The sequence below is a fragment of the Mastomys coucha genome, unplaced genomic scaffold (assembly GCF_008632895.1).
Source record: "Mastomys coucha isolate ucsf_1 unplaced genomic scaffold, UCSF_Mcou_1 pScaffold3, whole genome shotgun sequence".
Lineage (NCBI taxonomy): Eukaryota > Metazoa > Chordata > Mammalia > Rodentia > Muridae > Mastomys > Mastomys coucha.
In genome coordinates, this window is record NW_022196909.1 from 28,148,312 (window position 1) to 28,161,533 (window position 13,222).

Consider the following 13,222-nt stretch of genomic DNA (forward strand, 5'->3'; position numbering starts at 1 on the left):
TTGGCAACAAAAATGGCTTCTAATTGAGTTTTATTTTCCCTGACTTTTCCATTTAATAGCACCACTGTAGAAACTGTGGGGAAATTTTCTGTAACGCCTGCTCTGACAACGAGCTGCCTCTGCCTTCTTCACCAAAGCCAGTTCGAGTCTGTGATTCCTGTCATGCAATGCTCATTCAGAGATGCTCCTCCAATGTGCCATGACACGGACACTCAGTTCTGCACAGAAGCACCCGCAGTGAGTGAGGGCTGTGTGTACAGCAGTGCCCAGTCAGCACTGAACCTCGCCTCCAGCTACCACACAGGTTTCTAAGTTATATGGGTTAGTATTCTGTTCCTGTACTTAAACAGATTTTAAGATAGCATGTTTTATCACCACTTCAACAATCAAGTAACCTTTAACAAACAGGTCAGACAGCAGAGCTAATGCACACTTGCCTTACCTTTAGAGGCCTTCTTGAGAACAAGGCCACACCTTACTTGCTTCCAAACTGTCGAGTTGGCACTTGAGAGTGCCTGTGTATCTCTTAATGCACTTTAAAGCGTCACAATTCTCAGAGAAAAACTGGAAATGCACTCACTTTATGTTATATGACGTTAACATTTTTAAAAATGGTGGCCCATGCCTTTAATCCCAGCACTTAGGATACAGAGGCAGGTGGATCCGAGTTGAGCAAGGCCAGCCTGGTAGAAAGAGTTTTAAGTTCCAGGACAGACAGACAGACTGACTTTCTCTCCTCGGCTCTGAAGTGCTGGGGTATAGGTGTGTGCCTCCATCCCAGGCCTGTGTATTCTTCACTCTCTGCTAAGATACTAATTTAGCTGTATTTATTTGCTCGTTCTTCTCTCCAATGGGAAAGACCAATGATTTTATCCCATCTTTTTCTTTTCACTTGCCCACATCTTCCATACAGTGGATTAAAGGACCAGTGATCTGGCCTCTAGCTTTTCCTTCACTTATAACCATCATTCGTATACTAAAGGAGAAAACATTCCTTCCCAGGGGACGGGGGACCGAGAGAGACCACAGGCCTTTAAACTTTAAAGACTGATTCTAAGCATTAGAAGAGCACTGCTATAAAAGAATTAAGTTTCTCCACCCTCGGTTCTCTTAAGAATAACTTCTAGGAAGCATTACATTGGCGTGTTTACGCTTACCCACAACAGAATTTCACCCTATATGTGTATCAAGTACTTTAGGTAGTAGTTCCTTATTTTTTCAAGCAGGGAGGAGAAAAAGCATTTAGGATCTTTAATACATTAATTTCCAGTCTTGTACTTTTAAGTCTATAAGCCTTTCAAAACTCTAGTGATTTTACATTCCCAAGAACACTGTTCAGTAACTGGCTATTTTTATGATCCCCTTTTCTGCAGGATCTTTTCATTTGCTGCATTTCACTAAGTTTTGATAAATTGCCAAAATTATAAAAACCAGTAGTATTTACCAGGCTCTGTGGTCAACTTCAGTTCCTTCTGACAGATTTCTAGATGTTTCTTCTTTTAAACCCCAAGTTGGCTTCCAACCTGGTGTGCAGCAGGGGAAGATCTTGAACTGCCTGACTTCCACACCTCCCAGCTGCCGAGATTACAGCTGTCTGGTGTTTGTATGTGGTGCTGGGGATGGAACCCCTGAATTTGTGCACATTGGCCAGGTACTCTACCAATTGAGTTACTCCCACACCCCCAGATGTCATTTGTTGCGTATGGACAGAAATGGCCTTGAGACAGAATTAAGATAGTAAGGCATGAAAGGAGGACTAAGACAAGTTTCAAGAGCAGCTTGCTTGGTCCATCCCTATGCTATTTATAGATAGTGAAAACCTGGCACAAAACAAAACAAAAAAAAAAAAGAGAGAATTATATTCTTGAACCACTTTGTACTGATGGAAACATTTAACATTTTTCTGACTATTGAAAGTGAGCGTAAATGAAAAATTTCAAATACTTTATTATGGTCTTTTTATTACCACTCAAAATTTGTGTCATAAACATGGGCCTTTTCTAGAGCAGCATTAACTCGTTCCCCAACTTTAAATTCAGGATATCCTATTTATTACAAAACATTCACAATTCTTATTTTGCAGAAAACTTCTTGTCATTCCCTTACTTACCTAGCCAGTACTACCACAAAGATGTGATCATGGTGCCAAGGAATTACAATTGTGATTCTGTAATGTTTTTAAAATAAATATGAATTTTGTAAAATGAGGATCTAAGAAATTAGCAATTTTACTGCTTTAAAAGATATGTTTTTATCTGTTTGTGTGTGTGAGTATATGCCATGTGTGTGCAGGTGACCAAGGAGGCCAGAAAAAGATTGGATCCATTGGAACTGGAGTTTCAGCATGGTTGTGATCCATCTGATGTGGGTGCTGGGAACCAAAAGGCCCCTCTGAACGAGCAGCAAGTACTTTTTTTAAAAAATATTCTTAAAGATTTACTATGTATATAAGTATACATATACATATATAAGTATACATAGCTGTCCTCAGACACACCAGAAGAGGGCATCAGATCCCATTACAGATGGCTGTGAGCACTAGGAACTGAACCCAGGACCACTGGAAGATCAGTCAGTGCTCTTAACTGCTGAGCTATCTCTCCAGCCCCAGCAAGTACTCTAGCCACCTGCTTTGAAATTTTAAGAAGGTAACCCTTGAAGTGCTTTTGACTTCTGTGCCAGGCATGCAAACTAGCTCATCAGTGTATAGGCACCATGTTAAACCCATAAGACAGAAAGAAACTCACCATTTTAGGCCAACGGGCTCCAAGTAATATGCTGTGGCAACAACTCTCTTTTCTAAGCATGAGGGGGAAAAAAAAAATCACCCCTTTGCAGTCACTTGATCAGAAACTTCAATTTGGCATCCAACAGTATATTGCCTTTGCCTCTATTCTTTGCCACTACTGCTGGGATTAAAGGCATGGCAATGCTCTATAGCAATAACCAACACAAAGCATTCTAGGACAGACAAGATGCCTTTATCGCCTATGTTGACATTTATCACATATTAACAAAAACAAGTAACAAGTTCAGTAACTGACTTCACTGACAGGTTCATTTGGGGAAAAGTCTTGTTGATTAGAAGATTAGTAGAAAAGCACCTTTTCCTTGCTACATACTCAAAGCCAGTTTCAGATGCAAAACAAGCTCCACCAGCATTGTTTACACTTTCCTAAATCTGCATCATTAAAGATCCTGTTTTCTTGGGTGAGAAACTGAAAATACAACTAAGCAGATGCCATCATAGTAAATACCCAGGTATTTACACCGAGTTCTTCTGTCATTGAGAATTTCAAACTACTCCAACAAACTCTCAAGTTTTGGGGACAATTTTGGTATCTTAGTCAAGTGCTATTCGGGCTTTAAAATCTCTGGCTATAATTTTAACTAATATCCCTTCCCCTAGCCCCGTTCATAATACAATTGTAAATAGTTCATAATACAATTGTAAATATTTAGAATCCAGATTCCTCTTAAATTATTCAGAGCTACATTCCTGAACCCCCCCCCCCAACATATTTTAGGCGTTTTATTTTGTGTGTCCACAAGTGAAAGTTAGAGCTATCCCAGATGCCTACTCTTTAATTAAGACTCGCAGTCTTACCCTCCAATGCTACACTATGCTAACAGTAAAAGACATCATCCCACATCTTACGAAGGCAGCACATCTTTGGGAATACCTATATATAAAAAGTAGCAACATCAGTGGTTTGAATATAAAAATTTATTTTAAGTCAAAGTATGCAACAAATAAAACCTACAGAAAACAGATTTTCCCATCACCATCTTAAAAACACATTCCTTCAGTCATTATAAAGTTCTTAAAATACAAAAGAAATGAAATCTGTAAGAAAGTCTAGTAGAGCAGGTATGTTAGGACGTGTACGTTGGGGTGGTGCTGTCAGTACATCCCACGCCATCCACCTCCACTCATTCCACCTTGCCCATAGTAACCTCCACTGCCTCCACCACCACGACCTTAAGAAGACAGTAAGAACCGTCCATCAGGAGACATCCATGTCTTTAAATGAAGTACATTACACAATACAGAAACAACTACTTACCATAGCCTCCCAAGCCATCTGGAGCGCCGTAGCCTCCACTGTAACTATTACCCATTCCCATTCTCCCAACAGATCCATATCCTCCTTGATTATCTGTGCATAAAAAAGAGGCATACAGGGTGACTGCCTTTCACAGTAGCCAACACTTGCTTATCCTACAAAAGCTATAAATCTAGGTTTGGAAGGATAAGCTGAAGCAAAGGAAGGAGGACTGAGTTTGGGCCAGCCCGTGTTAGAGTGAGATGCTACCCGTCACAAATATAAAGCTATACATACCCATTCCATCTCTGCCATAGCCTCCCATTCCAGAACCTCCCATTCCAGAGCCACCTCCAGGGGTAGAATTCAAGAAGAGTTCAATATATCGATGTTCTTTAAAAAAAAAAAAAGAGTGGAAAAGGGTAAGAGGAGTAGAGAAAGGGATGCTGGATCAAAGGTATTAAAGGTCAGTTAGCTAGTATTTAAATAGGCTTATCTATAAATATAGAACTAATTCAGACAGCCATTAAACTTTAAGCATTATTAACAGGTATTAACATGATTTTAAACCCTAGGGTCTTTAACAAGTATTTTATAAACTGCACATACCTATAAAACAAGCATATCAAAGACACCACTTACGCATGTTGTTTTTATCTTTAGACATGGCAGCCACTGCATCTTCATGTGTCACAAACTCTACATCTGCCTCTCCTGTTGCTCTGCCATCGGCTCCAATATCAATATGAACACGTATTGGATTGAGTGGTGAGAAGAACTAAATAGAAGTTATTCATGTTTAAATTCCAGTTATTTAAAGTTAGCATATACCTTAATTTTTTTCCTAGTCCACTAAAGTAAACTACTGAGAGTCTAAAAGCTGCAGCACTGTGGAGGTAGGCTAGTCATCCTTTGCTACAGAAGTGGTCAGCTCAGCTCACACAGAGAAGGAGTACGTATTTTAAAATGCAAAAAGCACTGCTGCTTTTAAAGTAAGGTAATACTAAATCTTAAATGAAAACTGTTCAACTGTGGGATACAGCTCCATGATAAAGTGTGCTTCCAAGTTTGGGATTGTTCAGACCCTACTACTAAATGCAAGCTCCTACCTGACTGACTATTCTTAACACAGTTGGGCTTTTGCTGTTCATTTTTTTTACCTGCTTAAAAATCTCATTGGGTCAGCACATAATGGGCACAAAACAACAATGTGCACATTAGGGAAATAATAAATCACTAAGTGACAACCCTAGCCTGAATTGCAACAAATAAAAAAGATGAGTCAGCCGGTCATGGTAATTTCAACATGCTCAAAGCCAAGTTAGCATTTCCCCACCACGAGTAATTTATAATAATAAATACCCACTATAAAACCACAATTACTCACATTAGCAATATCATTTTCAGTCGCACGAAAAGGCAGGCCTCTCATGTGCACAAAATGACCACCATGGAAACCTGAACTTGCATCACCAGCTCCACCATAGCCATGTCCTCCCATGCCTAGATTATAAACCATTGTGGGTTCACATAAGTATATCCATATTAATCTCCAAAGCAGTGCATTGACACAAGTTTCCATTAACCTATCAAAGCTGCCTTACTACACTACTGGAAAGTTACCTAATTACTACTGGAACTTTACAAAGGGAACAATAAGACTGATTTCAGCATGACAATATTGTTTACCTCTTCCATCTCTCATCCTGTCATCAAAGCCATCATTTCCATAGCCATAATTATTATAGCCACCATAGTCGTCAAAACCTCCATAGCCTGTGTAGAATGTAAGGAAGAAGAAATGCAATTCTGAGCCACTGTTCTGTAAACTAGCTTACAAAATCATTCTGTAGTCAACTGTGTTAGCTTCTTCATTAATGCTTGCAGCTGACTGCATATGAAAAAAGTTAACACCTGATGGAAATTTACAGAGGGTAAATTCAAATACAACATGAAAACCAAGTCTCATCTTTATGCCAGGAAGAAAACATGCCAGTCATCTTTATTTTCATTTCTACATTAAGTATTCTAGGTGTCAATATATGCATCAATCAAGTTCCACCAGGTCATGGACATCCCATGATTTCATGACCAGATTTTGAAACCTCATAGGTACTGGAATTACTGCCATTTCTGTATTTCTTGACAATGTGTCAGGAACATCAAGAAAATGACAACAGAGCCTTTGTTCATTAGACACACATACCACCATCATATCCATCACCTCCTCGTCGCATTCTGTCATACATACTTCCACGCCCAGCTCCATAATAACCCCCTCTTCCTCCTATTGGTCTATCATATGGTCCCGGTCGCTGTCCCAGCAATCTTCTTGGTGGATCATAAAATCCTTTGATTTCACTCCTGCTACTCCTGAAGATCTCAATATACCTATTTAAAAATGTTTTAAGGTACACGTTTCAGCATAGATGCATTAGAGAGTAAATCAGATACTGGGCAAAATGCTGTAAGTTTGTCTATATCTAGGTACATATCCCAATTTAAATTACCTAAGTAAACCATAAAGTCAACATTTTTTACACCTACAAACTTAAGTTTTACATAGACAAATCAGTCATTTGAAAACACTGAATTAGGAATATACTTTTAGCTTGTTTCCTTTAGCACAAGATAGGTATGTTAAAACAAAAACAAAAAACAGGTGATTTTACAAAAACAAATTTAACAACATCCTACAAAGAAATGGAAACAATCTAATTTTAATTTAAACTATAAGTATTAATTCCCCACCCAAATCTGTAGTTTCCATGTTAAATTTAGGTAATTATCAATTCTTTAAAAAACTACCCCAGAAAAATGTTATGCTTACCCCCCCCATTTAAGCAATAGCGACCCACAACCCCCAAAAATAAAATGTAACACCATCCCAAACTCTCCATCCCCACCTGTGCCCTATTCTTTCCTTGTGTTTCCCCAGAGCATTTTCTGCTATCTCCTTTGAAGCAAACTGCACGAAGGCCTCCCCTGTGCTTCTCCCCTGGTAGTCCATCGTCAATGTTATCCCATTTGGCACGATTTCCAACCCTTTAACCCAAGGACAAATACCCCATCAAGGGGAACAGTGTTAAAGGCTGAAACATTCCCATCTGAATCAAATATTTAAAACAAATTTAAACAAAACAAAACAAAAGGCTGTTTCCCATCACCCCATAATACAAATGGAATATTTTTAAAATATCATTGGATTAAATATTTTCTGTGACCAGTGTCTTAAAAAAGCCCACAACATGAAAAACTACAAGTCATTTAACGGTGCTCCCAATGGTAACTCACAGCCCATGTCATCAGATACTCTCAGTTAACTATACTGTACAGCATCAATGTTTACAGAGCCTACACATTCTCTACTTAATATAGTAACTGGAGCACATTTCCCATTTTACTATATAACCCAGATTATCACAAAACTAAGTTCTAAAAATCAAATGGGTTTTATAAATTAAAAAACAATAACAGCTAATAAACATATACAATTAAAATACTACTAAACTTTGACTAGTACTAGAGGTACCTTGAAAGAACTGAACTATTTCCTCTTTGCTGCAACCAAATGGCAGTCCACGAAGTCGCACAGTCCCATCGCTAGCGTCATTTGGACCATTATGTTTCATAACCCAATCCATTTCAATACTGCTTGAGTTAAGTGCTATGAAAATAAACAAGCACATAAAGCAGTCAATCACAACACACTCTTACCAAGACTTGAACAACTCTAACAAGTGTCACAACTCAAAATGCATGCAAAAGTGACTCTTGGGACAATCAGCAACAGTGTTCTACTAACATGCTTCTTTGGGGTGGGGTAGAAAAAGGCAATGAAATTCACCCCCCCACACCAGACAACCCTAAAGATCTAATAAGGCTTGCAGAATTTTACCACCAGGATAAAATTTGCTGTAACACACTCTACCCTTTTCCTAGCTCCACACTATAATTGTTTTACTAATGTTGACCCAAAGATCCCTAAACTTTGTTTTGCAGACAGGGTGTCATTATATACCTAGATGTTTCTGTTTTAAAACAAGGATATTCGCCTTTAATCCAGCAAACCCGAGGCAGAGGCAGATCTCTCGAAGTTTGAGCCTTGTCTATCTACAAAGTAAATTCCAGGATAGCCGGGGCTGTTCTGTCTCAAAAAACAAACAAAAAACAAAACCAAAAATCCAAGGGTCTCTCTTAGTAGCCCAGGTTAGCCTTGAACTTCAAGCAGTCCTGCCTCAGCTACAGAGTACTAAGATTTCCTGAGACACCTGCCCAACTGCAAATGTTTAATAATGTATATAGTTGTTGCCCTATTCATAGTTGAGGTTTGAGTATATAAACAAAAACTACTGTAGCCAAGTGGAGCTCTATAACCTGGACAGGACTCATAGATGGGATTACAGATGCAACCACACCAGCTTAGAATACCCCTCCTCCTCCCAAGGAGATGACAATAATTCATCACAAAAGCACTGGCTTCTCTTGCCGAGAACCTGGTCTCTATTCCCAGCACCTACACAATGGCTTAGAACCTTGTATAACCCCAATCCCCATGGATCCAACACTCTTTGGGTTTTCTACTCATGTGGTGTACATAACATACAAACAAAACATTCATAAAATTAAAATAAATTGGGGGTGGAGGGAGACGAGTATTTCAGTAGCAAAGGCGAGGGAGAAAAGCTCTTTTGTGTGTCTAAAACTTAACACACCACTTTTGCCAAGTTCTTATGAAAACAAGAACTCTGAAAAACACCACTGATAGTAACTTTTATTTAACAATCTCTTATTACAGTTAATTAATCTAGTGTATGTGCTCATACCTCACACACATACCTCAGGTCAGAGAAAAAGTTTTGTTCAACAGTTAACTGTTCAGTTAACTTGACTTCAATTAACAAAATTTTACTGGGCAAAAACAGACTTGGACAATAAATTATCTCACAGGGTGACTTTCCATTCAAGTAAAGAAAGTAAGGGCCAGGCGGTGGTGGCAGGTGGATTTCTGAGTTGGAGACCAGTGTGGTCTACAGAGTGAGTTCCAGGACAGCCAGGACTACACAGAGAAACCCTGTCTCGATAAAAAAAAACAAAAAAAAAGTAGCAGCCTTGCTCTAATACACCTTTTAGCTCAACTCTAGAATCCTAAAACCCAAAGGGCAGTCTGTTCTGCTTCCTTCAGTTTTCAGAGGCTATCACTAGCAGTTCACTATTTACACTACTAATACTCCAACCTTTCTTTGTAACAGTGTCATAAACTAATCACTACTCAGCTTTGAGGATCCCAGCTGTTCTCATGCCACTAATTTCAAGAGGTTGAGACAGGAGACCAACTTGAGTCACATACCCCCACCCCACCCCAAGAGCTACATAAGTGCAGCCCCTTGCTCATAGCCGAAGGATGGTAAAGGGGAAGGATGGTTTGAACCTAGGAATCCTGGGGTAGCGGGGGTAAGCAGCAGAACACTGACCACAAACCTCCAAGTCATAGGGCCCATTTAAAAATACTTGCAGGTAAAAGTGAAGCCAACTGGGGGCTGGAGAGATGGCTCAGAAGTCAGTGGAGCACTGACTTCTCTTCTGAAGATCCTGAGTTCAAATCCCAGCAACCACATGGTGGCTCACAACCATCTATAATGAGATCTGATGTATAATAAATAAATCTTTCTTTAAAAAAAAAAATGAAGCCAACTTTAGTAACATTTTTGAGATTTTAAATAGAAAACAAAAATTTCAGTCACAAAAGGCTACATACTATTCCAACTATACAAATAGCCAGAGCATAAAAATCTTTAAAAAGCAAACCATGATCTGTTGCTTCTGAGGTTTGAAATAGAGAGCATTGTCCTGGGATGACTGTTGGTACATGCATCTTTTAGAAACAATAGAAGGGTTTTAAAACTAGATTGTAGTGATAGTCTGATAACTAGCAATGTACTAAAATCCGTGGAATACCACTTTAAACAAACAACAACAACAAAAACAAAAAAAACAAAAAAAATTGATGGTGGCTCACAGCTGCAATCCCAGCACTCGGGAGGCAGAAATATCAATACCCTCCAATCAAGGCCAGCAGAGTCTACAATGAAACCCTGAGAGGCAGAGGCAGGGGGCTCCAGGAGAGTTAGAGGGCAGCCTTTTGTGCACATCCAGTTACAAGCTAGTATCAAAATCCAGTCTCAAAAAAAGCAAAGACATTTATAATGTAATCCAATCAAGAAATTGTGGGCGTATCATTTAGTTTGTGACAGGTTTGTTAGACCTGAGCCCTGTGCATTTCCAAAGTCCATTAAGAATCTCCTTTTTCTAGATGGTAATCTCTTTCTTGGATTTTTTTCTTTTCCTTTTGAGACAGGGTCTTGCTTCTGTAGCCCTGGAACTCACAAGACTCTCTTGTGTGTTTTATCCAGCTTTTGTTTCAAATCTTGGAATGTATGTAACAATCTTTCCATTACTCATGAGCAATACAACAAGCTAATTTTCAGGCCCAGGTGTCCCTTTTTAACTCATCTTCAATGAAAATTACTGTCAACAGTTCCAATTTAAGGCCCCAAAACACATCAACTAGGCACGCCGATTAGGCTTCCACTTTAACAGACCTATTTCTGGCTCAAAACACCACAGTTCGATACGCCTCGCCATCAAAGGAAAAGAAACGCATTTGGCTTTCGGCCTTAATTCCAAAACGACCCAAAACACAACTCTTGGAGAATCAACTACCCCAAACATTCCTCAACTCTTCATCCCTGCCCTAAAAGCAGCACCGTCGTAGCTCACCCGGTCCCGATCTACTTGAAACATACCCTATCCCTATCCCCTATCCCCATTAGATGAGCCATTCGCTTCTCTTGCAAAATTAAAGGTCTTGGTGACCATCTAGGCGGGGGGCGGGGGAGAATCCTTTGGAGATGCGTTACGTTACTCTTTCCGCGGTTCCAAATCGGGACTAAAAGGTCGGCTAAGCGTCCTTTACCTCCTCCCGGAGAGCTCCCCGTTATCCAGCTTGCCCTAGAGAGCGGAAAACTAGGGGACAGCCCCGCTCCGGCCTCCGCCCCCCGGCCCAGGCCTCCGCCACCGAGCGCCGGCTGAGTTACAAAGGGGGACGGCGGGCGCCTTTGTCCCGCAGCCGGCAGCCGAGCGCCCGTCGTCGTCGCTGGCTTCTCCTTCTCCCGCCCCCGGGCTCGCCCCCGTCTCATCCCGGGGAGTCGGCGTCGGCAGCCGTCCGCCGCCCCGCCAGCCCAGGTCGTCTCCTCCGGGAGCACCGGAGGCCGCGGAGGGAGGGAGGCCGGGCCCCGCCGAGCGCCATTTCCCGCCGCCGCGCTCCCCCCGCCACCCACCCCCATCACCCCTACCGGAGAGCTCGGATCTCCCGCCCTGCCCGACACTTTCTGCAGACCGGAGGCGACGAAGCGGCCCGAGCGGGGAAAGGCGGGAAGGGCGACCCGGCCGCTACGGGGCCCCCAAGATGGCGGCAGGCGAGCGAGCGAGCGGGCGGGCGAGCGAGCGCGCGCGCGGCGACCCCACGTCCCCCTCACCCGCTCCCCCGGCTCTCCGTCCTCCTCCCGACTCCGCCGTCCGCCCCGCCGGCCCGACCTACCCCCCCCTTCTGCTTCGGATACCCCTGTGGGGCGCTAGCAACGCCGGCTCCGACGCTCGCGCGGGTCCGCTCGCGGGCAGGAGCGGCTGGCTCGTCCGCGGCCTCGCTCGCGCTCGCCACAACGGCTCTATCTCTCCCTCGTCCTCCCTCCCGCTCAACCGCCTCTCCCGCGCGCAACAACCGCGCCGCGAGCTGCGCAGCCGAGAGACTGGCGAGGGGGGAGGGGAGGGGGCGAGCGAAGAGGAGGGGGCGGGGCGGGCCGGCCCAGGCCCGCCGCGCTGCTCTCGCGAGACTTGAGCGACCAGGGGGCGGGGGAGTGCGGGCGGGCGAGGGCGGGGCGGAGTGCACATGCGCACTCGGGGCCTGCCGAGCCGCGGCAGACTCCGTTTGTCTCCTCGGAACCGCCCCCGAGCTCGCGTTTTGTCCCTCCCCTACCGGAGGGCGTGCGCGGCTTCTGAGGAGACGCGGTGACGCGGTTTGCTGAGTCTTTTGCTCCACCGGGAATAAATCCCACAAAGGTACCCCGTGGGATGGGCCACGTGGGTTTCTGCCTCATCCCCACCCCCACCCCCGCCTCCCCGTTCCAAAACCAGGGGAAGGCTTTGCTCGTCCACCATGTTTGCATTATGCTATCAGAAAAAAGACGAATGTTGCGCCTGCGAAGATGCAAAGCGTCTAAACCCAGCAGGATTCCCGTCCTAGCCTGGGGTATCTCCCCTTTGTTCACTTGCGTAGCCAGCCTCGACGTCTCGATGGGTCTCCCACCTGCCACGTTTCGTTTTTTCTCTCCATTTAAACCCAGGGACGGGTCAGCGGCTCGTGGCAGTAGACTTTTATCTAAATAGAGTTTGGTATTCCTAAAGACTGTGCCTGCAGGAGACACCTAAGAAACGCTGGTCGAGGTTCTGTCGTGCTACCAAGATTGCTCCTGACCCCGTTTTTATGGCGGTTTGAAGTTGTAACACCGATTTCACATGGAAAGTCCGTGGGAAGGTTGAGGGCCACCCTGGTGTAAGAGACTTAGCAGAGCAAAGCAAGCCACGGTGGGAACGGACCGTGGGAGCGCAAAGAGAGGCCGAGCTGGACAGATTAAGACTGTAAACGTGGGTGGGGGCTAGGTTGGGATGACCCCTCAGTGTGCATCCAAAGAGTTCTTTGTGTTAGAGGCACTGGGAAGTCCGTTAGGAGAGGCGTGGGGCTGAGGGTTACACTGGCGGCGTGGAAGGATGGATTCTGTTTACTATGAGATTTGTATTTAGGTTTAGAGCCAAGAGGCCAGTTACGTTCTTGTATGGAAACTTCCATTTCACGGCTTTAATTCATCTTCAAACCTACTTGGAAGTCTTTAGTGCTCTACTGATTTTATAACCCAAAATATCCCACAGAGGAGGGGTGGGGGCGGTCAGGGTAATTATAAATTACAGACAGGAAAATCAAAATATGTTCTAGGAGCCGTTGTAGCTCAGGTTCATTAAGTACTCACTGCAATGGCATGGTAAGCAATTCATTGCCTTTGTTCTTGGGTAGCCAAGGATATCTTTGAACTCCTGACCCTCCAGCCTCCATCTGTGTCTCC

At 43.4% G+C, this 13,222-nt stretch overlaps 2 protein-coding genes across 16 annotated transcripts in view; one reads left to right on the top strand and one right to left on the bottom strand.

The window, feature by feature from the left end:
- The window catches only part of Rufy2 (RUN and FYVE domain containing 2), a 33,929-nt gene extending 31,719 nt beyond the window's left edge, over positions 1–2,210 (top strand). For 3 of the 4 annotated variants that reach the window (XM_031348646.1, XM_031348645.1, XM_031348647.1), the window contains exon 18: positions 60–2,210. In XM_031348646.1, the coding sequence (XP_031204506.1) occupies positions 60–203 (144 nt within the window). In that variant the 3' untranslated portion in view covers positions 204–2,210. The remainder of the gene's footprint in view (positions 1–59) is intronic. The other variant, XR_004112561.1, reaches the window with a different exon arrangement.
- Positions 14–11,898, bottom strand: Hnrnph3 (heterogeneous nuclear ribonucleoprotein H3). Of its 12 annotated transcripts, none has more exons than XM_031348658.1 (12): positions 11,647–11,898; positions 8,068–8,193; positions 7,579–7,713; positions 6,953–7,091; positions 6,253–6,437; positions 5,736–5,822; positions 5,434–5,549; positions 4,689–4,824; positions 4,344–4,439; positions 4,068–4,160; positions 2,748–2,799; positions 14–1,820 (listed from the first exon to the last, which is right to left on the bottom strand). In XM_031348658.1, the coding sequence occupies exons 3-12, from the start codon at positions 7,688–7,690 to the stop codon at positions 1,769–1,771; spliced, it is 1,068 nt and encodes a 355-aa protein (XP_031204518.1). In that variant the 5' UTR covers positions 7,691–7,713; positions 8,068–8,193; positions 11,647–11,898; the 3' UTR covers positions 14–1,768. The 12 variants fall into 12 exon arrangements, 11 of the variants coding, with proteins under 11 accessions (XP_031204518.1, XP_031204519.1, XP_031204516.1 ...); XM_031348659.1 differs by lacking the exon at positions 11,647–11,898 and adding an exon at positions 11,402–11,549; XR_004112562.1 differs by lacking the exons at positions 8,068–8,193; positions 11,647–11,898 and adding an exon at positions 11,023–11,342 and having other exon boundaries at positions 21–218; positions 1,445–1,820.
- Positions 11,899–13,222: the final 1,324 nt, after the last annotated feature.